The sequence below is a fragment of the Erithacus rubecula genome (genome assembly GCF_903797595.1).
Source record: "Erithacus rubecula genome assembly, contig: SUPER_Z_unloc_2, whole genome shotgun sequence".
NCBI lineage: Eukaryota > Metazoa > Chordata > Aves > Passeriformes > Muscicapidae > Erithacus > Erithacus rubecula.
Window position 1 is genome coordinate 6,890,892 of NW_027635860.1, and position 26,687 is coordinate 6,917,578.

At 40.5% G+C, this 26,687-nt stretch overlaps 1 protein-coding gene and 1 long non-coding RNA gene across 2 annotated transcripts; both read left to right on the forward strand.

Annotated features, from left to right (window-relative positions):
• The first annotated feature begins 3,323 nt into the window (after window positions 1-3,323).
• ISCA1 (iron-sulfur cluster assembly 1) lies at window positions 3,324-8,402 on the forward strand. The gene is made up of 4 exons (XM_079330977.1): window positions 3,324-3,589; window positions 5,624-5,677; window positions 7,420-7,525; window positions 7,961-8,402. The coding sequence occupies exons 1-4, from the start codon at window positions 3,509-3,511 to the stop codon at window positions 8,107-8,109; spliced, it is 390 nt and encodes a 129-aa protein (XP_079187103.1). The 5' UTR covers window positions 3,324-3,508; the 3' UTR covers window positions 8,110-8,402.
• Window positions 8,403-19,634: 11,232 nt separating this feature from the next.
• On the forward strand, window positions 19,635-24,623 carry LOC306814729. Its single transcript, XR_013777230.1, has 3 exons — window positions 19,635-20,962; window positions 23,001-23,230; window positions 23,345-24,623. It is a non-coding gene; the product is annotated as an uncharacterized lncRNA (long non-coding RNA).
• Window positions 24,624-26,687: the final 2,064 nt, after the last annotated feature.

Below are 26,687 nucleotides of genomic sequence, written 5' to 3' on the forward strand. Positions count from 1 at the left end.
AGTTATGTGTTGAAATTGAAACCACTGTTAATTTATGAATCTGAAATAAATTTAAAAAAAAAAAAAGTTAAAATCAGACTTAAGTTTCTGTATTTTTTGAGGTTGTAGTTTTCAATATTCCTGACATGAATGTAGAATTAATGATAACTTGCCATAATTATCTGGATTTAGAACAATGATGTTCAGTTTTTTGCCCTATCAATCTATTTTTATAGAAGTTGAAAGCTAGAATTGCCAAAGGGTTCTTAGGGAACTAGCATTCTAGGTCTTGTTTTGGTTTTCACTCATCTGAAGCCAGTGGTCTATGAACTTTTAGATGTGTTACTTTCACAAATAATTTCTTTTGTGTTCTTTCCTAAACACATTTTCAAGCTTATTATCTTTGTGCTTTATTTAGCTTTCTGTTCAGACTTACGTCCAATTTTGCTGGTGGGAATGAAATGTATAAACCTTTTCTGAAATCAGGTGCATACCCTGTCCTTCTTAATCATATGTAAGGTCATGCAGTTGTTTATTTATGCTGCCTTTTTTATTGGAAAAAAAGTGTTGTCATCATATTTCACAGGAATTTCACATGCTTTGGATGTATAAGTTTCCAAAGTTGGAATATGTTTTATGCTGTGATTAGTAGCTTATCAGTGCTGAGAAAGTTAACTGCATTGCAAACCTCAAAAAACTATCTTAAACAGATAAGTAAAATTTTAACAGATGGGGAAACAGTTCTAAATAGAGCTATGAAACAAACCTCACCAGAACAATTACATTAGGGAAAATGGATATATGTGATCTAGAAGTTAAATTGCTTAGTTAAATGACATTGACTTAAGTTTATTTATTACATAGCAATTTCTTTTCTAAACATCATGACATTTTTGTGAGAACTGCAGAAGCCACATAAAAATTATCTATCTTAGAGTAAGTTTCCAAAGCTTGAAATAGCTGCTTAGAACTGAAGTTTACTAGCATGGAAAGTTGTTGGCTTTTTTCCATACTGATAACTTAGCAATATTTGTTGTTCCTCACTTGAGCTAGTTATATTTTAAAATTTATTTTTGCATTTATCTTTTCTGAGAGAAGGCTATTTTTTTAGCCCATGCTCAGTCTTCCATGATTCAGCAGACAGGGGACTAAGGAGTGGTGATTGGAAGCATTGGAGAGCAAAGCTCTTTGTGCCTGCATGGTAGGCATGGTACTCCTGAGTAGGAGTAATGTAGTTTAGATGCATGCTCAAGGTACAAGAGCATGTACTTTTTGCAGCTGAAGAAAATGCAACTTCCTTTATACACCTGCTCTCTTTATATTTGAGGTAGTAGTACTGTGCCTCAGTAAAGAGCAGTGGCATAATTATGTATGTGTAAAACACATAACACATGTTGCTACCAAGCTCTTCAGAACTAGTATGCCCAGAATCAGGGAAGCAGGTGAGGTAATGAGTTCCAAGCATGTGGTGCTTGGACTTCACAAACAGGGATTTCAAGTACTGGATGCTGGAATGTGGAAGTGAAAAATGAGTATTTGTTCACCTGGCATATAGCCACCATTCAACTTAAAGTAATGGCATGAGTCTCCCTGTACCAAGTTATTGGGGTTTCTTGCAAGTCAAGTTCCTGCAGTCACCTGGAGTTGGGGAATGGCAGCTCCAACATTCAGCAGCTTTCACATTCTCCTCCCACGCTGCATCTGCACCAGGCAGGGATCAAGAAGAACAGCTGGGCCCTCACCACTGCATGGCCATCCTCTCACTCGGCCCAGATCGGCGTGAATCTGGAGGAAAGGGGAGGATCCTGGAGAAGGAGGGCAGACACAATGTGTTGTCTGTGATGGATCATAGCAGTCACTGGTTCCAGGTCCTGTGCACTTTGCTCAGGGATTTGTCCAAACTGAACACCTGCACATGGTTTTTGCCTGCTGAGCCAAAGCTTCCTATTAAATAGCCATATGCATTGTTATTTCAAAATGCCAGTGTGACAGTCAATATTCACATTCTGTGCCTGTATTTTGTAGGTGGGAGACTATGTACTCAAGGCCCTCTATTGTTCCCTGGTGTGGGAAATTGCTTGGGGGTAAAAAGATAACGGTATGAAAATTGTAGAGGGAAACAGGATTGCTACTCCCTGCATGGAATGTGGCCAGCACACCTGACTTCCCACTCCCTATACATGCCAAAGGTGGATGGAGTATGTCGGAGCCAGGCTCTTGCAGAGGCTTGAACTTCGTGGTCCTTTCTGGCTGATAAGCTGCACAGCAGCTGAAAACCAAGGGACATAAAGAAAGCTGTCCTTTCAATGAGCAGTTGTGGTGGCATCACTCCCCTCAGGCTGACACTTTATATATTCTGAGATACCCCCGTGTACAACCACCACTACGTAAGCTATGTAACTACAGCCACTCAAGCTCCATCTAGACATAAGAAAATAGTACAAAAGTCAATTCAGAAGAGTGAGAAGTTAGGAAAGACTCCATTGTAACTTCTGGAATCAGTTAACAGGCTCAACATCTCTGTCCCTATACGTACAACTATGGGGTAAGAACAGGTTCTATAAGTCGTTAATGATTGTCTTGAGCTCACTTTTGTTAGGGATTAGAGCTTTTTAGTACATTGAATTAATATATTGCTCTAAATATATTTCCAGTCAGCTACTATCACCAGCAATCCTTAACATGTAAGAATTCAAGGGTGTATCTAAAACAGCAGGGAGGGGATTCTGACCCTCTGCTTGCCTCTTATGAGACACCACTTGGAACACTGCACTCAGCCCTGGGGCCTCCAGCTTAGGAAGGATGTGGAGCTGTTTGAGGGTGTAGCCTGCTCTGCACTACGTTGATAAGAGGACTCCAGTCACCTCCTTATGAAGACAGGATCAGAAGGTTGGGGCTGAACAGCTTGGAGAAAGTTGTTGAGAGACCTCATGTCAACCTTCCCGTATCTGCAGGGGGCCTACAGGGAAGCTGGAGACTCTTCATCAGGAGCTGTAGTGATTAGACAAGGGGGAGATTTAGATGGCAGAAATTTGTTACTGTGAGGGAGGTGGGCCCCTGGATTGGGTTACCCTGGGAAGTTCTGGATAAGGCCTCGACCAACCTAGTCTAGTGGGAGGTGTCCCTACCCAGGGCAAAGGGTTGGGACTGGGTGATCTTTTAGCCGTAACATTCCAAATTAATAAACATTGTTACTCCGTAACCTGTTAACTTGAACCCTCAAGGGCGCTGACAGACTAATCAATCATTAGGGCTTTCAGCAGCCCCTCCCCTTTCCACGTGACGCCTGCGCGGCTGTTTCTCCGCGGGGGCAGCTGAAGGGCAGGGCGTCCCGCCGTCTCTCCGCTTATCAGGGCGCGCAGCCCCGCTGCCTGCGGAACCCCGCCCGCCCTCAGCCGGGGCTGAGCGGGGCCGGAGCGGGCCGGGCCCGGTGCCGGGGCGGAGCCGCCCGCCCGGCCCCGCCCGCGGCCCGTGCGCGGTGGCGTCACGGCGTGCGGGCGGCGCTGCCCCTGGCCGAGGGCGCCGGGCCATGGCCTCGTCCGTGGTGCGCGCCACGGTGCGCGCCGTCAGCAAGCGCAGGATCCAGGCGACCCGCGCCGCCCTCACGCTGGTCAGTGTCGCGGGCGGGAGCGGGCGGGACCCGGGCACCGCGGCTCCTCGGGAGCGGGAGCTGCGCCACGGGCCCCTGCGGCCCCTGGCACGGCGGGGCGGGCACAGGGACGGGCCGGGCAGCGCCATCGGCCGGCCGCGGTGACCCCGGCGGGGCGGCCGCGGTGGGCGGGCTGCGGGGGGCTCTTCTTCCCCTGCCGCGGTGAGAGGCCGCGCCTCCTTCGTGCTGCTCGCCGGTGCCGCTGAGCGGGGGCCCCGCGGGAGCTCTGCGGAGCTCCGGGGCGGCGCCGGAGCGGCCCCTGCGAGCGCGGCCTTGGCGCACAGAAACCCCGAAAAACAATATGCCATTAAAATATTTCCTGAAGAGGTAGTGCGTTACCTACCGAGGCTGACGCGTAGGTTCTTTCGAAGAAGGTTTTGCGTCCTGTTGTTAATATTAAAGTGCATGCATTCTTAATAATAGCGGCCGTGCTGGAGTAGCCAAACCTGAAAACATGATGTTTGGTCGTAGGTTGGACTCGGTGATCTCAGAGGCCTTTTGCAACCTCTGATTCTGAGAGAGATCGCTGCAGAGAAAAGTACAGTCAGTGCCCCGCAGGAGCAGGGGCAGATCAGTGTGCACAGTTCAGTCGTTTGTCAGAGCAGGTAATTGCTGCTCAGTTGTGGGTCTCTAAGCAAGAGTGGTAGCGGTATTGGAAAGGAATTTCTACTGAAAGTCTACTTGCTTTGTGTGTTGAATTCAGCTCACAGTAAGAACTTCGCATTACTAAGGCTTTTCTTGGTATCTTACAAACTTGTGGGGAAGTAATGGAAATTCTGATATTTCCGTTGTGTTCTTGCATTTCTGCATCAACCAGATCTGCATGAATGGTGAATTTTATCTGCTGTTAAATCACAAGTTCCCTTAAGGTTAACAGGGAGAGAGAAGTAGACCATAAGCCCTCTATATCTAACTGGTTTTTGTCTGTAATGGATATGTGAGGAAATTTTTACAAGAACAGAGCTACTTGATTTAATTATAGTAGTGATTTTTGGGGGAGAAAATCACAAAGAAACAACATGGGTCTTGACAGGCTTGAGAGATCGGCTGATACAAACTTCATGAAGTTCAGCAAAGTGAAGTGAAAGATCCTGCACCTGAGTCGGGGCAGTCCTAGGCACACCAGCAGGTTTGGTGGAGAATGGATTGAGAGTAGCTGTATCAAGAAGGACTTGGGTCTGATGGCTAATGAGAGAACATGACCCAGCCATGGGCACTCCCAGCCCAGAAAGCAAACGTGTCCTGGGCTGCATCCAGAGCAGCGTGGGCAGCAGGGGAGGGAGGGGATTCTGCCCCTCTGCTCTGCTCTGTGAAACCCCAGCTGGAACCCTGCACCCAGCACTGGGGTACCCAACATAAGAATGACGTGGAGCAAGTCCACAGGAGACCACGAAGTTGGTAAGAGGACTGCAGCCACCTCCCTTATGGCAACAGGTTGAGAAGGTTTGGGCTGTCCAGCTTGAAGAAAAGGTTGTTTGGACACCTCATAACAGCCTTCCTGTATCTGTAGGGGTCCTATAGAGAAGCTGCAGAGGGACTCTTCATCAGGAACTGTAGTGAAAAGAGAAGGGGGAGATTTAGGTACTAGGAAGAATTTTTTACTGTGAGGAAGGTGTGACACTGGAATGGGTCGCCCAGGGAAGTTCTGGATGTGTTCAAGGCCAGTTTGGATAAGGCCTTGAACAACCTGGCCTACTGTCCCTGCCTATGGCAGGAGTGTTGAGACTGGATTATCTTAAAGGTTCTCTTCCACCCCAAGGCATTCTGATATTCTAACAGCCAAAACCCCCACTGTTAAGGATTAAGAATTGAATTCTTTGCTGGCAGTGCTGGTGAGGAGACAAGAAGTGGTGTGCTCTGTGTCAATTAGGTTAAGCAGACATCTGTTTTACAGCAGTGTGTATCCTACAGGTATCAACTTTAATACGTGCAAGCACTTGCTGCAAATAAACAAACAAAAAAAATTAAATTTATGTGTATGCTTTTGTCTTTCAGACCCCTTCTGCTGTCCAGAAGATAAAAGAGCTTCTGAAAGATAAACCTGACCATGTAAGTGTAGACAGGGTCACTCTGTAGGGTATGCTAAGGTATTAGCTCTGCTCATGGTTGCAAAGCATTTCTGGCTAACTGAGAAGTTTGAACTGAACACTGTTAGAAGTGTTTGTTAGAGGTGTTGACATCTTTTTTTTTTTTTTTTTTTTTTTTTTTTTTGGTGGGGAATGCATAAGCTTATTTGTATATCCAGCTTTGTTGTGTTATAAAATGAAATGCTAGAACACTTGACTGTAATGACATTTCACTGTACAGTTACTGTTGAGATTAATAAAGCAGCCTTCAGATATGTTTGAGCTACATTTTAATGAGACCCTTTAGTATGGCATAGCAGTAACTTATGATAGGGAGAGAGCTCTTCAGCTATTATTGTTTAAGTTCTTGTAGGAATTCTCATTGTGAAGTATGCAATATTAAAATTATATTTCATTGCATTGCATTCAATGCATTCATATGCATTGGAGAACATATAATTCTTAGGAAACTTGCCAGACAATGTGGCTTTTTTAAGAAACCAGTGTTTTACCAAATAATGAGTGTCATCTTTTCGTCTTGAGGGAAAGACACACAGAAGCTTCTTTTATAACCATTGCAAAAACCAAGCATTAGCTTTTTCTTACAGTAAGTATTGTTTCAAGAAGAACATTTCTTTTATTAACTGAGGCCATTGTTTATTTTGCTCCTGCCTGTCTGCAACTAAGTAGACTTATTTGTTCTATTATTTTAAACCACCCTAAGGAAGCCCTGGGCCTACAATTTATATGAGCAGTCATTTCCTGGCTGTAAATGGTGTTTGTATTTTCCAGCCCATTATTTGTAGCAGTTTCTGTAGAGAAAAGTGTTTAGTCTGAAAGCATCAGATCCAATTTGTTATGAGAGGCTGTTTGATGAGAAGTGTTACATTTTGATACATTTTTATCGCATCATATGGATAGAGGCAATAAAATTTACCTCTTCAGTTGTGAAGGACTGGTGTGTAGAAGGTGATACAGATACTCTTAAATATTCTTACACACAGATAGTTTTTTGCTTTGTTAAAACTTCTCAATTTTTTCCTTACATGAATGCTCTTTTTGTCAGCCATGTTGAATACTGTGAATGTTACAAAAGTTGACTAACTTGGCTTTTAAGGCCACTTAAAACAGTACACATATACATACACCTGATTTAGGGAGGGGTTTGCCTTTTAGGTGAGACTGGCAATAGAGGTAATGAAAAAAATCAAAGAATGTTTTTCAGAACTTTGGTTTAAAGTAAGTTTTCTGATGGTGTCATTATAAAAGTCTGTGATAATCTAGTAACTGCCCTTGTTTTGGCCTCAGAGCTTCATAATTATGTTACTGTCTATAATCTTGTCATAGTACCTGAATTAGCATCTGAGTAAACTGTAATTTGAAGTCGCAAAAATATCTGGTTTTGAAATTTGACTGTCTTTTTGAGACCTAGCTCCTACAGGATATCCAGTGGTTAATTATATCCAAAATTGAGCATACTGTAGGTCATGATCCACTCCTGCAAGCATCAGATTGGTTTTTTACCCTGGCAGTCAAATTTATAAAAGAAAAAAGAAAACGTTACCTCTTACCTGTTACAGTAATTCACTTTTGCATTTAGACAGTGGAGAAAAATGTATGACAGAATTTCATTGTTCTGCATATGTTTTAACTTGATGTTCTGAATAGGTTTTAAAAAGTAAATCATGCATGTGGTGGCATTTTTTGTTGTTTCTTTGTCTTCAGGTAGGTGTGAAAGTAGGTGTTCGTACAAGGGGATGCAATGGACTTTCTTACACATTAGAATATACAAAATCAAAAGGAGATTCTGATGAAGAAGTAGTTCAAGATGGTAAGTTTCTGGTGTGGCAGCACAAGCTTCTGTGATGGGGGGATGAAACCTGGTTGTTTTGAGAGAAGAAATCCATGTTGTCAAAGTGCCTCTTGCTGGATTCACAGACTTTAAGAAGGGAATGAAATGGGTTACTGTCTGTAATGCATGGCAGTTGTGTACTCAAGCTGAGGTTTCTTTTCATGTTCTACAGCTTATTTCTCTCTGCATCTTTTTTTTGTCTCCTGTCAAAAGAAAAGATGCTCATGTGCACACATAAGTAACAGTTCCAGACTTGTGCCAGGCTTCTATAGGTAGAATGAAAACAGTGATGAAAGTGCCCCCCATTAGGCCAACTGGTAGTCTTTATACTTACTTAGCTTCCTCTTTTCTTATTACTAGTCAAAAGAGAATTTCAAGGTTGTATGTAATTTCTGGTTTTCTGTTCTTTCCAAGGGGTTAGAGTGTTTATTGAAAAGAAGGCACAGCTGACGCTTCTAGGAACTGAAATGGACTATGTGGAAGACAAACTGTCCAGTGAGTTTGTCTTCAATAATCCAAACATCAAAGGAACGTGTGGCTGTGGAGAAAGCTTTAACATCTGAAATCTCAGGACTACTTTGACTTTGAGCAGCCCAAAACACTTAGTATTACGACTTTCAGAAGCATATGCATTTTCTTCAGGTTTGTGGGCTGCGTAAAGTGGGGATACTATTAAGAAAAATAAACTTAAATATTTGAAAATATAAGCTGTGTGTTAAATTCCACCACTCATGTACTTATGATGTAATTTGTGATAAGCTGGGATTTAAAAGGTAAGAACATTAAGTACTGCAGTAACATCTCTGTAATTCCACTTGCCAAGGAAATAAAATTTCACTGTTCTTTTCCTCTGTCATTTTCTTTGTCAATCCTACTCATATTTCCCCATTCAAAACCATTTGAAAGAATACATTGTGTTCTGCTTTGATTTGGGGAAAACAAACAAAATGATGAAAAAAATTTGCAACCATTTCTGTATATTTATAAAGATTTATATAAACAAACTCACAGTCCTTGCTTACTTTGTAGTTTTCCATTGCTTTTATCTTTTACAAGTGCATTTTCTGGTGGTTTATTTTCCCCTAAATTCAGGGAAATAAAAATTAATTAATATATTATATATTAATTATGTATTAATATAGTGGTAGGCTACGGTAGTGCCTCTTGTAGAACTGCTTTGAAGAGGGATAGCCTGATTTTAATTCTTTTCCTTTCTTTGTTGAAGGCAAGTCCTTACTGTACCCAGTCATTTTCAAAGAGTGAAGTGTCTGGGCACGGGAGGGCTGAAAAGTTATACACATGCCTTGTTTCTCACATTTCAGTTTTTTATCTTGCCCCAGTTAATTTGCAGTGGTAGTAAAACTGCTTCCACATTGTAATTTCCCATATTCACAGAATGTGCTGTGTTTGCACCAAAATCTGTGAAAACTTATTGAGAGACAAATTTCTCATTACTTTTTTTTTTTTTTTGGTAATCATGCATGCTACTAATTTTCTTAGACTTTGATCTCTTTTTCATAACTCCCTAGGTAGGAGAATTTTTTCACCAAAATTTATGGTCCCCTTTGTTTAACTCCTGCCTTGGATTTAACTTGATAACAGGATATAAAGCATTGTTAATTAGAAAAAGTCCTTTGTTTTTCTTATTACTTTTCAATCAACCTTTTAAATTAAGGCAGTAATTAAAATGCCATAAGAGGCCATTTTTTCCTTGGAATTTACTTCATCGGAAGTAACCAGAATTTTGGTTTTGCAAACAAGTGTCTTTCAAGCTTATACAGTCTTCAGCAGTTCTTCACTGGTGCTGAGACAGAAGTGCAAGTGTCCCTCCAGACCTTCCCAAAACCTGGTATGAGAGAGGAACTGTTCCACCCTTTTATCTCCCGGTTGTCCAGAGATGGCATTGTGCAGCTCAGTTGTGCAGAAAAGAAAGTCGCATGTCTGCTTGAGCAAGAAGCAGGGGAGGCAGCTGGTGAAAATGTTGCAAATAAAAAATAGAGGATAACAGGAGTCCTGCAGATGTTGAGATGGGAGTGATCTGAGAGCATTAATGCTGTATGTTGAAAATCCAGAGGTCGTCACCAACTGCTGTAGATGTAGAATTGCAGCTACATTTTGCTTCTTCCCTCTGCACCTTTTCCCAGGGCAAAGGGCAGAATAAAAATGAAAAAAAAAAAAATTATGCTTCATCTGCTTTATGTAGTACACAGGAACAGAAGGTCAGCGTTACAGTCTAATAGTAAATACTTGAATTTTGGTTGTATATCACCTTTTGACGTAAAGACACCATTCCTTCAACAGTCAACCGTTGTACACCGTTACTTTAAATAGTGATTCAGGAATTAGTGGTAATACACTGGTGAAGTGCTTCTATAGTGGTGTGACTCTTTCACTCTTGCCAAACAAAATTGTGGAATTCATATGACATATTTGCAGTATCTAAAACTCTAAAATTCCAAGCTAAGGGCATTTCTTCAGATTGAATTTCTCTTCTTGCTAGAGATAAGACTTCGAATGTGGTAACACTGTTGGTTGCTAAGAGTGCTGGTACTTACTCATTTAACTTTAGGGTGGAAGGAACTGGTTTGAAGTTTGTTACAGACCTGTGGCATGTATAGTAATCCTTTTTGTGTGTTTGTGTATGCCTTGAATGAAAGTTTGCACTTTTGTACTCCCATGAAGTAATCATCTTAAGTTGTCACCTTACTAAGGCAACTAATGCACAATGTGTTAAACTTCTGCTAAAGTGCTATTTGCAGTTGCATACAAACTGTATAGTTTTGTTGATTGAATCATGATAATTTTGTGCAGCAATGTATGTAGAGTCCTCAATTATAATAATAAATATAGCCTGTTGTAACTATGAAATATTCCTATCTTGAATGATTTTTTAAAGTAATAAAAAAACACTGGGGGAGAGAACAGGTTTGTGTGCTGGGATTACAAAGTAGACACAATGCTATTGTCACCTGACTCAGTATTTCAAAATATTCAATATTTCCAGATATTAACACCATTGAAGTGGCATAGGAATATATGGCAAAAAATGAGTTAACTATGTGTATAAGATACTAATGCATACTGGGAATGTGTGCTGTTAATGCATAGCCCTCTATGAAAATTCATTACTTACTATTCTCAGGGTAAAAATTCTAGTAGACAAGATGAATGTGTTTTAAAGGCTTTCACATACCAAAAATCATTATCATATGTTTCAATGCAGAATAATTATTTTAATCAAAATAGCTGCTGATGTAAACGGTTTTTGAAACTGGCTAGGTGTTTCCAGGATGAGAGTAAAGGGGGTTCTTCACCATTCCACTTCAGTACTATGTCATAGCACTTACATTCTGTAGTGTACTATGTCCATGACACGTTTGGGGTTTTCTCTTACATATAGTCTTTGCACCTCTAAAGGTTCCTTCTGCTGTTAGGTGAAGATTCTGAACAATAGAAGATGAAGTAAAGAATTCTAAGAAAATGTAAGAAGTCCTTCATGCAATTACATATTCATTGTGCTAGAGAGAGAAAAAAATCCTTCAGCAGAGCCTGGAAAGACTTTCTGCTGGAAGTTCTTACAGAATCTGTAAAAAAACACTTTCTTGTTTAACCAGGTTGGTATCCCTGTTTGACCAAGTTTTATAGCTCTTTTTGGATGGCTCAGGAAGAGAAATTTGTTTAGGAAAAAATTAAGTAGCTCAATATGCAAGTCAAGTGGACATCAGGTGATGTGAAAAAATGAATAGGAGCTACAAAATAAGAAGGATTCAGGGACTGACTTTTTAATGCAGAAGAAACTTAACTTTTTTTCACTTAATTTCTGTATGTTGTATGTTGCTTCTGTTTGTTTTGTTGAGGGGTTAGTTTTTTTGTTTATTCGGGGTTTTTTTTGTAATTGCAATTATTAGTACCACTGTTTATTTAAATAAGCATCTTCACTAGTAGGAAAAAATCTTCACTTATACCACTGTTGTGCTTAACACTGGCTGCCTGGCTGTTCATGACACAAATTTTTTATGATGCTAAGATTTTGCAGTTTCTTCTTATGAAGAATTCCGTAGTTGTCTGATGTGGCAGAGTGTGCCCCTCTGTCTTCATTCCAGAATAATCCTCAAAAGAGTACTTAAATTTTAAAATAAAAGAATACTTTGAAATTACTTTATCTCATGACCAATACAGGTTCTAGTCTGTGAAATGATCTGCCAGATAGTGAGCAGTTTGTGCTACTGTGCATGTTACTGTCACTTTTAACACCTAAGAGATGTCCTGCTTCAACATGGTGAGGAAAATGTACATACTTAGTGCAATTCTGCATGCTTCTGGGCTTGAACAGCGTTTGAATAGCAACATTTGCAAGCAGTGTCTGGCATTTTTCTTGAAGAGAGGTACAGCAAAGGAAGATGAACCACACGATTTTAGCAGGGTCTTCACCCTCACGTTTTATGCTCCCTTTCAATGGGCTATGCCTCAGCCTGTGCATGCCTTAGCTGGATCTGTGCACCCCAAGCTCCTCACACCAGAGCCCAGAGGTCCAGACCCTGCCTGTCTAGAGACAGGGTGGCAGCCCACACAGACTGAATTCCAAGGGCTAGTTCATGGGACTGACACTGGGTGGCAGAAAGTTTCTAGTCCATACATTTCAAAAGGCAAATCACCACTTTCCTCATTTCCATGTTCCAAGTTTCCTATTGGGTTTCCCAGATACCAGAGTACTTCTGGCTACAAAGGTGGAAAGCATTCCTCAGCTCTGCTGGTTTTTTTTCTTGCACTCTGTTTTTTGCTTTGTGTCTGTTCCTGACATCTGGCAAATGATTGCAGAAATCCATATTGCCAAACCAGTACCAGGATGGAAGGAAAGCAGAGGATCAGCTTTGTGATCAGCTTTAGCTTTTTAAGCATTGGGTTTTTTCACCATTCTTCCTCATTTTCACAACTTCCTACTAAGAGATAGAATGGAATTTGGCTGATACTAGGTTCTGGACGTAAACTCAGCAGATACATACACACTGTTGCATCTTCCTTAAGTTCACTTTTTTCTTCTTTGTGATCTGTTTTATACGTGTACCATAACACAGCATTCCAGACAAAATACTTTTTTAAACTATTTTTTGACAATTCTGTGAATCAAGACATAATGCAGAAAATTTGAGATTTTTTTTCATGGAGCAGTTGACATCTGCAGTCTATTAGAAACATTTTAAGATACACATGTTATGTATAAGTTCAAAGAAAATGTACTTGTCATTATTGTGGACTGTTTGGGAACATGGTTCTTTGTCTCTTCTGTGCTCATGCTTTTATTTTCATACCCAGCCTCTGGTTGATTTTTATATTCTGTTTAGATTTTAAGGTTTTTTTTCCAAGGATGATTTGTTTTCATGATGATCAGTTGCTACTGAACTTCAACTTTTATCAAAGCTTCTAGTCTTCAAAAAATTTAAGCAACAACAGAAAATTCAGAGTAATCCAATTAATATATTTTTACAGTCCTGCATCATCAGTGTGAAGATTTTCCAATATGCTTTTCAAGAATGGTTGTCATCCCTCACAAATAACAAAAATCAGCATCAAGGTACCCTTGTTTTCTGAGCAAGCACACGTCTCTCTTCTGTACTATGCAGTTAGCAGTAGGGTCTAAGAACTGGAATGCTACAGCATGTAAGAAGCACAGCTTGCTTTCTCATGAGCCTATTATTAGCAATTGTTCACAAGTAGATGCTGAAAAGCAAAATGCTGAATCAATAAGAACAGGAATGAGCATCCCACACAGTTCCATATCTGAAGATGTCAAACAATTCTCTAGATCAAAGTGAAAAGTACCTGTTGCTGGAGGACACAAAGAAGTTGGTCTGCAAGCCATTGCAAAAACTTATACTTCCTTATGTGTTATTGCCAGTTTGATCCAAGACAAGTATTTCAGGGGGAGAGAGGGGAAAGAAATGTGCAAAATGGAAAAACTCCAGTCAACATTCAAGATTTCATCCATGTCTACATTATACAATTCTGATGGTGAGCAGTCTGTACTAGTAATTATTTGTGGATATTTCAGAGTAGTATAAATGGAATTATTCAACAACCACAGAACAAAATTCAAAGAAGGAAAAGTATGAATTCCATGAGCCAGCTTGTGGATATAAGAATTTAGACATTAGTCTCTGAAACAATTTGTAAGATAGAAGCATGAATATCTGAGATATAAAAAAAATACATTTGTCGAAGCAGAAGTAGGCAAAAAATCCAATACATTAATTTATACAAAACAAGATGTTTTCCACAAAATCATGATAAGTATTAAAACCATATACAAGCCCTACAGGCACTTAGGAGCACTTTCAGACATATGTGCATAGTGGATTCATACAAGCTCGTTAGTTGCTCCTGATGTTGAATTCAGTGGGAAACTTATCTTGGATTTTGATGAGATCTGGATTAACATATACAATTTTCTCCTCTTAAAATCATGACACAGTACACCTGCTCTGAAATGTATTAACAAGCTGTTTTTATGAATCTGCTATAGCTATCAGGAACAGTCCTTTACTATTTCTTAGGAATACATGTCTCAGTTGTATTCTTCCTTTCTCTTCAATTCTCCTATAACTCATCAAACTCTCCTGTTTTATGACAGAATTCCCCTAGTCCTGATTACAAAAAAGATCTCTGCCTGTTCCACAGTATGTCTCCAAGTTTAGCAACACCTTTGGTTGTCCTGGTTGCCACGGCTAACCAATTTGTACAGAGGTGTTGCCTCAGTAGAGTCTTTTTTCTTGCTAGGTATCCAGAAACAGCTTCAGGCTACTGGGAGGTTGATCCATTGCTGGGATCTTCCTGGTAACTGTGCTCTTTATTTCTCTACACCATGCAGACAAATTGTTTCTTGGAGACATATATGACTGTTCAGTGATAAAAACAGTTATTTCAGCAAGCTTGTTCCTGCTGCACAGGATGGTGTTCATGGAGATGCCTGAGAAAAGGATGCTAAGCTGCCTTAGCTGCCATCACTGCCTGTTCTCTCAGCTGAAATCCCACTGGGAGAGAGCTGTGTAGGAGTTTCTCCAGAGAATTACTCTAAAGCTGTAAAGCATTCTCTCAGATGTGTAATTGGTGTGGTACAAAGTCAAGTGAAAACCCCATCTGGTTTCTACTTCACTCAGCTTTAATTGTATCCCCACACAGAGTCTGGCAGCTAGATGGTGAAGCTGTTTCATAATTCTTTTGGGATTTTTTTGTTTGTTTGTTTTTAATGATCAGATCTAAAACTCCTCAAAGTTGTTGAAAGCTTCTGGCTTCACTGAACTTTTGGATTAGGACCATGAAGTGTGAAATGGATTTCTTCTGACTAGGAAAGATAACTGTTCAGTGAATATTCTGGCTATTTTCTGATAATAGCTGCTGCTGTTTTAGAATTATAGTTTGAAAGGACACACAGCTAGATTTCCCAGACGTGTGCTCCTCAGACATGAAAAGGAGCTTCCTTAAAAAAAAAAATAAAAAAATAAAGAAAAGGTAAAAAAGACTTCTAGCTGCAAGATAATTATATTCATTTACTGTAGAAATTATTGTTTTAAAGAAGGAGGTGTTTTATTGCTGCCCAAAGGCAAGGCTGTGCCTTAGCTTCTGCAGACTTGTGTCTCTCCCTGATATTGGTGTAACACTGGGGGGTCCTTCCCTTGCAAAGTGATCTAGTGAATCATAAAGCAAAAGACCTCTGATTCCTTCCATACATAAATCCACACTCAAAACATGAATCTTGCATCTCTTTAGATGGGTTCATACTGCTGGAGTGATATATGTAACACAAATTAAAGCTTGTGTAGATCTTTGAGCAAGTGCTTATACCAGTGCTTGTGTTTCAGTGGTAGAACTTTCATACTTGATCATAGTCTGTAATTTGTAGGAAAGACTTCATAGTGTAAAACAGAGATTATGTAACTTCCAGGAGATCAGATTAAGCTGTCTTTTAAAATTATGTTTAAAAATCACAGACCAGCTCAATCAAATGTTGTTCAAGAGCCTTTGGAGAACCTCCTGGAGGGAAAAGAAATAAAAATTAGGAATGCACTCTAACCTGTGTTTCATATTAATGTTTTCATAGTAAAGAATTTAACACAAATTATTTTAACATCTTTGCTGAAACTGAGTAACAAAAAGTTTTGTAGGAGATTTAAAGTTTATTTTTTCAAATTTTCAGTATCTACTATGCTTATTGAAGAACAATTGGAACTATTACTCCTCACCTGCAGCTATCTTTGTTAACAGATGTGAGATTTTAACTTTCAGTGATGGTTGTGATATTGATGTTGATGTTGAATGTTTAATTCTGAAGTGCTTTATTCAACACAGGGTGCTGGAGCTGGCTGGATGCATTCTGCCTGTTCACTGCAGGGGGAAACCTTGCTGTCTAATTTGAGTCTGAATTCTGCTATGGAGCAAGATGATTTAAAATTATATCTCAAACCTCTCCCCTCTGTTCCCTCTCCTCCCCCAAATACCTCTAGTCAGGTTTTCTTTAACTCTCTGACATTTCAGACTTTCACTTCAGTGAGGATTCTCGTAAAACATATAGAATCTGTAAAAAAGGAGGGGGGGGAGAATTTCTGTCCTTTTATGGCTGCCACCATCTCTGATCCAACAATGCAGATGCACCAGTTTTATTTGCTCTGTGATCAGTGCTGTAACAGCTTGAGTTACTAGAAATGGCTGAGTTTTAGTGGGTTCTTTATTCTCTCGTCTGAAGCAGCTTCACTGTGCAATTACCACAGAGTCAACAGAAGACCAGGTTCTTTTGTGAGTTATTTATAAAACACAAAGAACCAAAGGGGTATTTCTTACATTACAGTTGGAAAGAAGTGATTCATCCCCACCAAGACTTTATAATCCTCCCTGATATCTTTCTTTATCATTATGTTTTAAGAGTAAGGTGCAGCAGCAATGTTATGCAGTTGGAGTTTCACTCTGCACAGAACAGAGCAATGAAGCCGGTGAAGAGTCTGGAGCACAAGTCTGATGAAGAGCAGGTGAGGGAGATGTGGTTGTTTAGCCGAAAAAAAGAAGGCTCAGGGGTGACTTTATGACTTTTTACAACCATCAGTAAGAAGGGTGTAGCCAGGTGGGGATTGGCCTCTTCTCCCAAGCAGCAAGTGACAGGACATGAGGAAATAGCCTCAAGCTGCACAGGAGAGGCTCAGGCTGGACATCAGGAGGAATTTATTTCATGAATGAGACTGTTAAACATTGAAATGGACCTGCTCAGGGAGGTCATGGAGTCACCATCCCTGGAGATGTACAGGACATGGCACTTTGGGCCATGGTCGTGTTGACAAGGCGCTTGTCGGTCAAAGGTTGGGTGTGATGATCCCAGAGGCCCTTTCCAACTTAAAAGATTCTGTGATTCTGTGCTTTTTATGTGATAATTATTTGCATAGTACAGATTTGCTACAATGTCTATCAAGTTACAGTATTCAACAATTTATCCTAATGTATAACAAATTTCTACTGTTGGTTAGTTTGTGTGCCTGGTTCTAAGGTAAGGCTTGGCTGTGGCAGTGCCTGACAGTGTTCCCATACATTCATACATGCTGAGTGGGGGGTTCACTGGCTGTGCCCAAGCTCTTGAAAACTTGGTGACTCAAGCTGTGATCATGAAACGGGCAGAGTAAGAGAAAGTTTCGAAAACTTTTACAAGGCAATATAGTTTTGTTGTTGTTGTTTATTATTTTCCCATTGTGCAAGTCAATATTCCTGTGCTTGTACATTTGGGGTTTCTATGATGTAGCTTGATGTTTCTGTTGTGTTGCATGTTTGGTGCACATATACACACTGGACAACTACCAGCATATAAGTATTAGAGACATTGTAAGGAACAAGTATGTGTTCAAATACATGTTTGGAAGCTCAAACATAGATACTGCCCTCCCAAGGTCACACAGATGAAGTTACATGGCCAGAAATAACATTCAAGAGCTATTGGCTTTAGTCTCTTCATTTGTGCCTTGGAAATAATCCATTGTTCCAAAGCTAATATAAATTTTCCTTCTCTTGCATTCTTGATTGAGAAGTCCCTGTGCATTGCTGAAGTAGCATGAGCAGAACTACATCTAAATGACTGTCAGAATTTGCAGTTGTAAATTCTGCGTAATGCAGGTGCAAGACCTTGACTGTGGTTTCCCAAGGCACTGCAGAGAATAGACTCAGAGGGTATTGCTGGTTGAAAAAAGCATGAAGCAAAAGTCAAGAGCTGGAGACGTGGCATAAACCACAGCAGATACACTGAGATGTGAGAAGGCACAACTGCCAGGCCATGCTTCAAATTGCTCATGGGGTTTATCTAGAGCAGAATGACTAAATTTCAGTCAAAACATCTCAAGACAGTCTGGATTTTCCTTCCAACATCAACTGGCAATCTCTCAGAAAGTAGACAGAAAAATGTTACAGGTCTGCCTGGGAAATCCCTCTTTTCTTTAAAGTTTGGGAGATTTCTTTTTCCTGACAAGGTGGTTTTGTTATAAGGGAAGATTGTGAAAATTTCCTTCTTTCTGTGATGGCAATGCAACATTAGCAGCATGAGTAGCACACAGATCACACTCAGCAGTAACACCACAAGCTTGGAGTACTGCTGAGCAGCCACTGGGGGAGGGGGGGAAGTGAGAACCTGTTTGTGCTCTTCCTTTGTCCTGGAGTATACTGGAACAGGCAAAACTCTGTTGTCAGCAACAACTTGGGAAATGGTTCTCAAGATTGTAATTGCTTGTACATGCAGCTGATACCAGGGTCTTAAAAATTGAATTCACAAAATTAGGGTAGAGAAACAATGAAGGCAATTAGTTCCCGCTTACTGCTCCTCAGGCAGCAAAAGAAACAGTCTGTACTGAGCTATGCTCCTTCAGGTTGTCACAGTCTTAGTTGAAACACATTATTTTTAGACCCTTCAAGTCTCTAAAATGTTGTCTCAGAGCCAAGTCTGACTGAACTTCTAAAAGTGGTATCCACAAAGAGCTATTCAGGGTAGTGCAGTGGGTGACATGCAGATCTGATGCAGCTCTAGTCTATTTTGGGCCAGCTGCACTTTTCTGTGCTGCAGAGCTGCCAGCTCATGAAAGGTGCTTGTTTATTGCTGGACCTAAGGCAGCCCATGGCTGTGCTGAGGACTGTGAACTTGCTTCAGGAATTAACCTTGGCATGACATAAACAGGCAAAAGGTAACAGACCCTGTATACAGTTATGTGTCAAATGTTGCACGGATTCCTCTTCCAAGATACAGCAGCAGGATTACATCACTGTGCCATAGGTGATAAATTTTTCACTGCAGTTCCAAATAATCTTTTGCTGTCTGTTTCCAATACAAATTCAATAATGGGATTAGCACTGCTAGCATTACACTATCCACTGCTGCCACTGTCCGTATCATTAGTTGCCATGAAATAATTTAATCTTTTAGAGACATGATGGAACATAATACTAAATACAATACTCTTCTCAAGGAAAACTGCAGCCACTGGTGAAGAGGACAGGTGCAGATACGTGTTAATTTCTATCATCACAAGGAAGATGGTAAAAGCAGGAGCAAGGGATGATCTATAATAAAATCCACATCTTTCCAGCTATCAGAAAACAACAAAGCAATCCAGACAGAACATTATTTAATGTAGAGGCTTTGGTGGGATCTTGTCATGGTGGATGCATACTTGCCCAGCAGCTCTGCTGGTTGCCTCTAGAGCATCAAGAAAGGAGATACAAAAAAGAGATCCAGAAAAGCATGAAACAAAAAAGAACTTGGAGACAGTCAATTTGCAACAATTTATCCATGTATATAGAAACCCAAACAGTTGCTTTCACATGTTTTAAAAGCAAAGGATCCAAAATAATATCTCATGGTTCTGATACAAATTTTTTTAGAGCCCCTAGGTATCCGGAAAACAAAGTAGCAGTAATATCCTTTGTGCAGAGATGGCAGTGACATTGTGACTCTCCGAAAGCTATCACCCTCTTTGCTGTCAATATCTCAATTCTTGAATCAGAAATAGTACTAATTTTGTGATCATGATGACACAGATCGGAGTGCTCTGTTTTGGGTTGAGTTGGTGTTTCCTTGTTTGTTTTGGTTTTTGTTTGTTGGTTTGGGTTTTTTGCTTTAGTTTCCTTGTGTGTTTGTCTGTTCACAGCTGGTGGTGATAACCCTTGCAGGTGTAAGTTTGACACTTCATCCAGAAACAAAGGGCAAAGGAAGTTCGCAAAAGGCCTGATGCACTCTCCATTACACATGCTCAGCTTTGGAAAGCCATGTTCCCTAAATGTTTTGTTGTTTTAATGTCTAGGGAGATTGTGACCACAGATATATCATGCAGTCCCTGCAGCTGTGTCAATCAGCATCAGCACAAATGTAATGAAACTACCATTTTTGATTAGGGGGTCAGTATTTATTTTTCTATGAGAAAGGGTAAATTTTTATGATTGTCTAGAATGGTCTACAGCCCAGGGCCCCACTGCTCCTTTGGTGAACACCTGGTCTTAGCATAGACTCGTGTTTGAAGATCCTGAAAAGGTTTTTTTCACTGTGCATTATCCACTTCTACAATCTTTATGTAGAAGCTGTCAGGTGGTTTAGTATATACTGGAGTCTTCTTTACATTAAATTGAGGATAAAATTTGACAATTCAGCAACCAGTTGTGTGAAGACTACTGTCAATCATTGTGCTGAATTTTGCAATCATCTTAATTTTGTTTTACCTGTTTGTCCGAAGGAACATGAAGGATGTGTTCTGCTAACAGTAGCAAAGTAACCATGAAGGATATAACTCAATGAGAGTGGGTTTTGATGTAGAAAATTTTGAGTGGTTGCTCAACATTTTGTTAGTATTTTTATAGATCAGCTTGTTGAGCTCACATGTTTAAACATGTACATGAGTGTTCTCTCTTTCAAGAAATCTAATATAATTGAGAAAATCTACTGACATCTATACTATGTGTTTGCTACCATCTGGTGGTTATCTCCATACACTGTATTTTTTTTGCTAATGATTTCTGCCAGATAACAGTGCTGCAAAATTTATTTTTAATGGGCCTGTTGTACAGTAATACTTGCAGGTTTGCAGAAGCAAAAGACTGTCACAGAGGTTGTATCTAATCTAAAAACTTCAGGATTTTCTGTGGTACATGTATTTTTGGGGTGCAAAAGGTGAAAATGCTGTTGATGTGATGTATTTCAAAGGTGATGCATACTTATTCCTGCTGCTATGTTGGAAGTGTAGAAACACCATTTGTTCAATATCAGTGGCATCCTGTACACACCATCTTGGAATGGTGATTTGACACAGGTAGCCAGGGAGTTAATCCTGGCAGCAGTCTCAGCCCAAGAGCCAACAGTTAGCTAGCAGCCCTAGTGGAAATACTTTGCTTTGTCTTGGTGCTAAATCACAGGTAAGGTTGCAAATAAGCTCAATGTTGGGAGCCATAAGGTGACAAATCTATTTCACATGCAGACACTTGTATCTCTCAGGCATCAGTCCTAGAAAACACAGCATTACTTTCACATAAATATCACTGTATGAAACTTACGCTTTGAGCCTCTGTAATTTCAACAGAATGTACGTTTTCCTTTATCTTACTACTACTAAATATATAGGTAGACTGCCTTGCTGAATACTTCTCAGTTTCACCTGCATTTCCCAAGTACTTATAGCAATTCCCATGTAACCTTTATAATTGTTTTCCTTTTTGCTGTCTACCTGCATATGTAGCACATGTATCGTGTGCAAGGTAGTGCAGAATTCATGTAGAGGAATAAATCAGCCTGTGCTTTATAGACACCTGTGGTGGTGCATTCCTCTTCCTCCCTACTTCCAGTCTGCTTGTTAGGCCTAAGCCTTGGCAACAGCACCTGGGCTCAGCTCTTCCTGAGCTTATCAGAAACATGGTCTGCTCCCACGAACTGTTGTCTAAGAAGCTCCTGTTTTCTTTATGAACTGCCTTGGAAAGTATTATTCTTGTCTCAATGGCACAACATTCCTCTTCTCACACATTCAAAGAAAGAGCCAATCCAAACTGTGGCCAGGATGAAACATTATGACTAAAGCCCACTGTCTTGAACCATATAAACCCTGGATCCCAGTGGGCTATGACCAGCAGTCTCCCTCTGAGAGGGACACCTCTCTGAGCCAGTGAACTTTCAAGTTTGCTATACTTGGAGGATCGCCAAACAGCAGTGAGAGTTGAGCTGATGCCCCCACTCCTCAAGGCCTGAGCTTTCACCTGTCAGAAAATGCAAAAGCATCCAAAGTGAGTTTTTCACTGACCTCCAAGGGGAATTTTTCACAGGTACCTTGCTTGTATTGACCCTTTGTGTCTGTATTATATGCATGTGCACATATGCTATAGTAAATCTGAGAGAAATGCTGCTTTCTTAGATATTTAAGTACCTTGTAAGTTAGCCTGTAAGTAAGCTTGTGACTTTATGACTTAACCTTGTGACTTGTGACTTAACCTTGCTTAAATGCTGCTAAGTGTTGTTCTTTTGCTAAGTTGCTTAAAATAACTTCAAAGTTATAAATTAGGTTAAGAGCTGCTAAGAGCTGTTCCTCTGTTAAATTGTTAAGGTTATGTTATAAATTAAGTTTAAAGTATCATTTAATTTAAATGTTCCTTTGTTAAATTACTAAGTTTAAGGTATAAGTTCAGTTAAAGTACTCCTAAGTTTGAGCGCTGTTACGGTTTTTAAGCTGTGCTCCTTTCTACCCCTGCCCTCACTGTCCTTTGTCACACAGACTTAAACACACCCCCACACCCACCTCCTGCCCACATACACACCCTTAGCTAAGTATGGCAAGTTAGTCAAAACTGCATTTAGTTGCTATTTCAGTTAACACTGCCCTTCACTGAAGAATTGCAGTTTTTTATCACTGACAGTTGTTCTAGAAAATACCACTGTTTCCTGGGTAAACATTCAAGACCCAGGGAGAATTTTTTCAACCTTTTAAACTCTATTTTATGTATAGGGTTAGCCTTGTGCTATCCCTAATAAGTTAAGCCTCTCAGTGCCCTCATTAGGTGAAAACAGCATTATTGTTCTGACTCACTGAAGAATAGAGAAGACTGATTTGCTCTGTAATTGCATAGCAGAGGTCAGGCTATATCCTTCACCTTATTCCAGTCATAGTCCTAAGTTTTACAAATGTCAGCCCATGTTCTAGTAAAACCAGGTTTAGCCTGTAACCTGTGCATGGCACTGTGCACATATGCACAAGGCTGTAGCAAATGCTTGCAAATCCAGCATCCTTCATTGCACATGCAACTGATATCACAGAAAGCTGTTCATCAATCTAACAACCAGAGAAAATAGTGTGCTCCATTCCTCTTACTGGCTTACAGATATGGAAGCCAAAAGAGGTTGAAAATAAGAATCCTAGTCTTTTATTTATCATTTCTAAGAGAAAAGAATGACTTAATTCTGACTCCATAGGCATCCAAGGTGAACCATCAAGAGTGAATACAGCCATTGCCTGCAGGTAATTCTTTTCCCAAGTAAATGGTACCAACCAGTATGGAAGATTGACCAATAAACCTCCTAATACAACATTTAGAGGCATCTCATGGATGAAAAACCTATTTCCCAGAATAGGACAAGATGGGCCAAATACCAAAGACACATGAAGAAAAAGAAATCAATCAGTGAAGCTGACAGTTCATCTGGTAAAGATCCATCTCTCCAAGTCAACATGTTCTTTTCTAAGGCATTTTACTGCCCTTACAGTAGATGTTGATTTGTCCTAGCAACACTACCCTGCCTTACTGTGATTCCTACAGCAGGTCTGGATTTTCCATGAAGATCTTCACACCTGTATCAGAGCACATTGGGCATTTTCTCTGAATGAGGCAGTGCAATAATGCAAGAGGACTGACACTTTGAGGAAACTTCTTCAGACCTGAAGTAGCCAGAAAAATGTTGCCATTTGCAGAAGTTAAACCCAGTGGCAACATTCAGAATTGCTCAGAGAGAGCACAAAAAAATGAAAGAAAACCCCTTATCACTGTCTGCTTCAGTAATGCAGGACTGCAGTAAGGTTCCATTTGACAGTTCCTTTATGTATCCGTGTAGATGCAAATTGTTCCCTGATTACTACTTATTCTCGTTTTGGTTGTGAATGACGTCTTCTGATGCAACATGACAAAGTGATTACCTAAGTAGGAACTTTCTATATTTGCAAATGCACAGATCATTGGAATCAAAATAAAACTCCCAGAAGGTTTTCCTTTAAAATTGGAGTAGAAAATACTACCTAATATTGTTTCATATATCAGCAAAAACTTACTCCCACTTCTAATTAGCAATGAAATTACATCTCAAAACAAAGCACAGTACATAAATCAAGTTCTAAAGAGTAAGAGCATTAAAATTGCACTAGGCAAATTCTAGGCATGCTGCTTGACCTAGTGAATAGTGAAGTCAATTTTTGCAATACACATATCAGAATTTTCTTACTTCATAAATGCATTTCAAAGCTTACCTATATTCATTAGTTTGTGAAAGAGTTTGTTTTTATTCAGTGTTTCTGCCTGCACTCATTTTACTTCAAGATATTTTGCATATATATTTTCAATGCTAAATGACATCACTAAGGTGTACATCCTGAAAAATGTAGGCCATAGTTTGACATTCAGTATGTGGGTGGCCTGTAAGATTTTTTTTGATGATAGATCAGACCCCGAATATGCATAGAAGTCACCATACATTTACTAAAAATATATATGCACACATGTGCAGAAGAAGAAAAATCACACATACTATGTTTTCTCTGCTATTGAGAAAATTGTTGCAAATGTGATCTTTCCGATCCTGTAATATGCTCAGTACCTATGATGCACAGAACATGGATTTAAGATGTCCACATTAAGATGTCCACTTAAAAGCAGAAGACAAGACGCAGAAGACATCATGCATCTTTCAGCTGTTGTCTTCAGCATCTCAGCCCTCTTTGGTTTCAGTGTTTAGCTCTGACTTAGTGAAATTTGAAAAAAAACAAAGTAATAAAAAATCTCCACGGTTGTTCTTTCATGATAATTCAAAGGTAGGATCCTCAAACACTACTGTTATCTCATTGCATTTACAGAGATATAGTGGAACAGGTCCTGTGGCTGGAATGTTGTCTTGGATGCCTGTGTACTTTTTTGAAAGGAGAGGTTAGCGAGATGAATTGGTGGAGTTGTTCTTTGTGTGAGAGAGAAACTGGAATGCATTGAGCTCCACTCAGGGACAGACAAATGATTTGAGAACTTAAGGGTAAGATTTAAGGGACAATCTAAAATGGATGACACTGCTATGGGTGTTTACTACAGACCACCGGATCAGCAGGAGGATGTTTGGGAGACTTTCTATGGATAGCTGGAAGCAGCCTCATGATCACAGAACCCTGGTTCTCCAGGGGATTTCAATTATCCTAATATTTGTTGGCTATACAACACAACCCAGCACATGCAGTCCAGGAAACTCCTGCAGATAAAAGTTGATAACTTTGTGGTGCAAGTGATGGAGGAACCAATGAGGAAAGGTGCATTACTGTATCTTCTGCTAACAAACCTGGAGGAACTGGTAGAACACATGAAGGTTGGAGGCAGCCTTGGCTGCAGTGACCATGAGCTGGTGGAATTCAAGATACCATGTGAAGAAAGGAAAGCAATAAGCAGGGCTAGAATCTGGAATTTGCTGAGAGCCAACTTTGGCCTCTTCAAAACCTACTTATAAGAATCCCATGGGATAAGGCTCTAAGACAGAAGATAAGGAGGTCCAAGAATCTGGTCAACATTCAAACATCACTTCTTCCAAGCTCAAGACCAGCATAGCCCTATGAGCAGGAAATCAGGCAAAGTGGACAGCAGATCTCCAAGGATGAGCAGAGTTTCTAGAAATCAATTTCTGGGATGTGAAAAAAGAGCGCTGTGGGAGGATTATAGGAACATCATCAGAGTATGCAGGGATGAGATGAGGAAAACCATGGCCCACTTGGAATTGAGTCTGGCAAGGGCAACTGAAAGGACTTTTACAAGTACATCAGCAGCAAAAGGAAGATTAGGGAAAATGAGGGGCCAGTGCTGAATCAGATGGGTGTCCTGGTGATGGAAGAAAGAGAAGGCAGAATTACTGAATAGCTTCTTTGCCTCAGTCTTTCTTGGTGAGGCCAGCCCTCAGGAGTCCCAGACCTCAGAAGCAAGAGAAGAAGGCTGCAGAAAGGAAGACTTCCCCCTGGGCATAGAGATCAGCTAGAGAGACAACACCCATAAATCCATGGGCTCTGATGGGATGCATCCATAGGGGATGTTCCACAGGAGCTGTCAGATGCTACCTGCTAATTCTACCCCCATTATCTGTGCAAAATCATGGACAACAGGAGAGGTGCCCAAGGACTGGAGGAAAGTCAACATTGCTGCCATCTTCAAAAAGGACAATAAGGAGGACCTGGCAAGATATGTCCTGTCAGCCTCACCTCCATACCTGAAAAGGGAACAGAACAGCTCATTCTGGAGGTCATGCCTGGGCATGTAGAGGACAACAAGGTCATTGGGCGTAGTCATCATGGATTCACCAAGGGGAACTCATGCTTGACTGATCTAAGAAGCTTCAGTAGTGGCACGGCAGGATGGGTCAGTGAGGGGAGAACAGTGGTTGTTGTCTGCCTTGGCTTCAGCAAGGCTTCTGACACTGTCTCCCATAACATCCTCTCAGTAAGCTCAGGAAATGTGGGTTAGAGGAATGGACAGTGAGATGGATCAAGGACTGGGTGAATGGCAGAGCTCAGGGGGTCGTGATCAGCAGAGCAGGTCTACCTGGAGGCTAACAGCCAGTGGCATTCTCTGGGATCAATACTGGAACCAGTTTTGTTCAACTTGGGAAGGGAATAGAAGATACTCTTAGCTAGTAAGTACCCTCAGCTGATGGCACTCATGCTGGTTTAAGACAGCCCTTTTTTTGGTGGGGATGGAGAAAGGCACAGAACCAGCTTCTGAGAGAAACTGCATCCAGCAGAGCCAGTCTCTGACAGCTCTAAAGTTAGACGTGTTGCTGGCTCAATTAGAGAATCTGGTAATACCTCTGTGATGACATATTTAAGAAGGAAGAATGTGCACCCTATTCTTTTTAGCAGGGGTGGCAAGG

Coding starts and splice junctions, on each gene's coding strand:
- ISCA1 (XM_079330977.1), top strand. CDS start 3,509: ATGGCCTCGTCCGTGGTGCGCGCCACGGTGCGCGCCGTCAGCAAGCGC. Junction 3,590..5,623: donor CCCGCGCCGCCCTCACGCTG/GTCAGTGTCGCG, acceptor TTTGTCTTTCAG/ACCCCTTCTGCTGTCCAGAA. Junction 5,678..7,419: donor TGAAAGATAAACCTGACCAT/GTAAGTGTAGAC, acceptor CTTTGTCTTCAG/GTAGGTGTGAAAGTAGGTGT.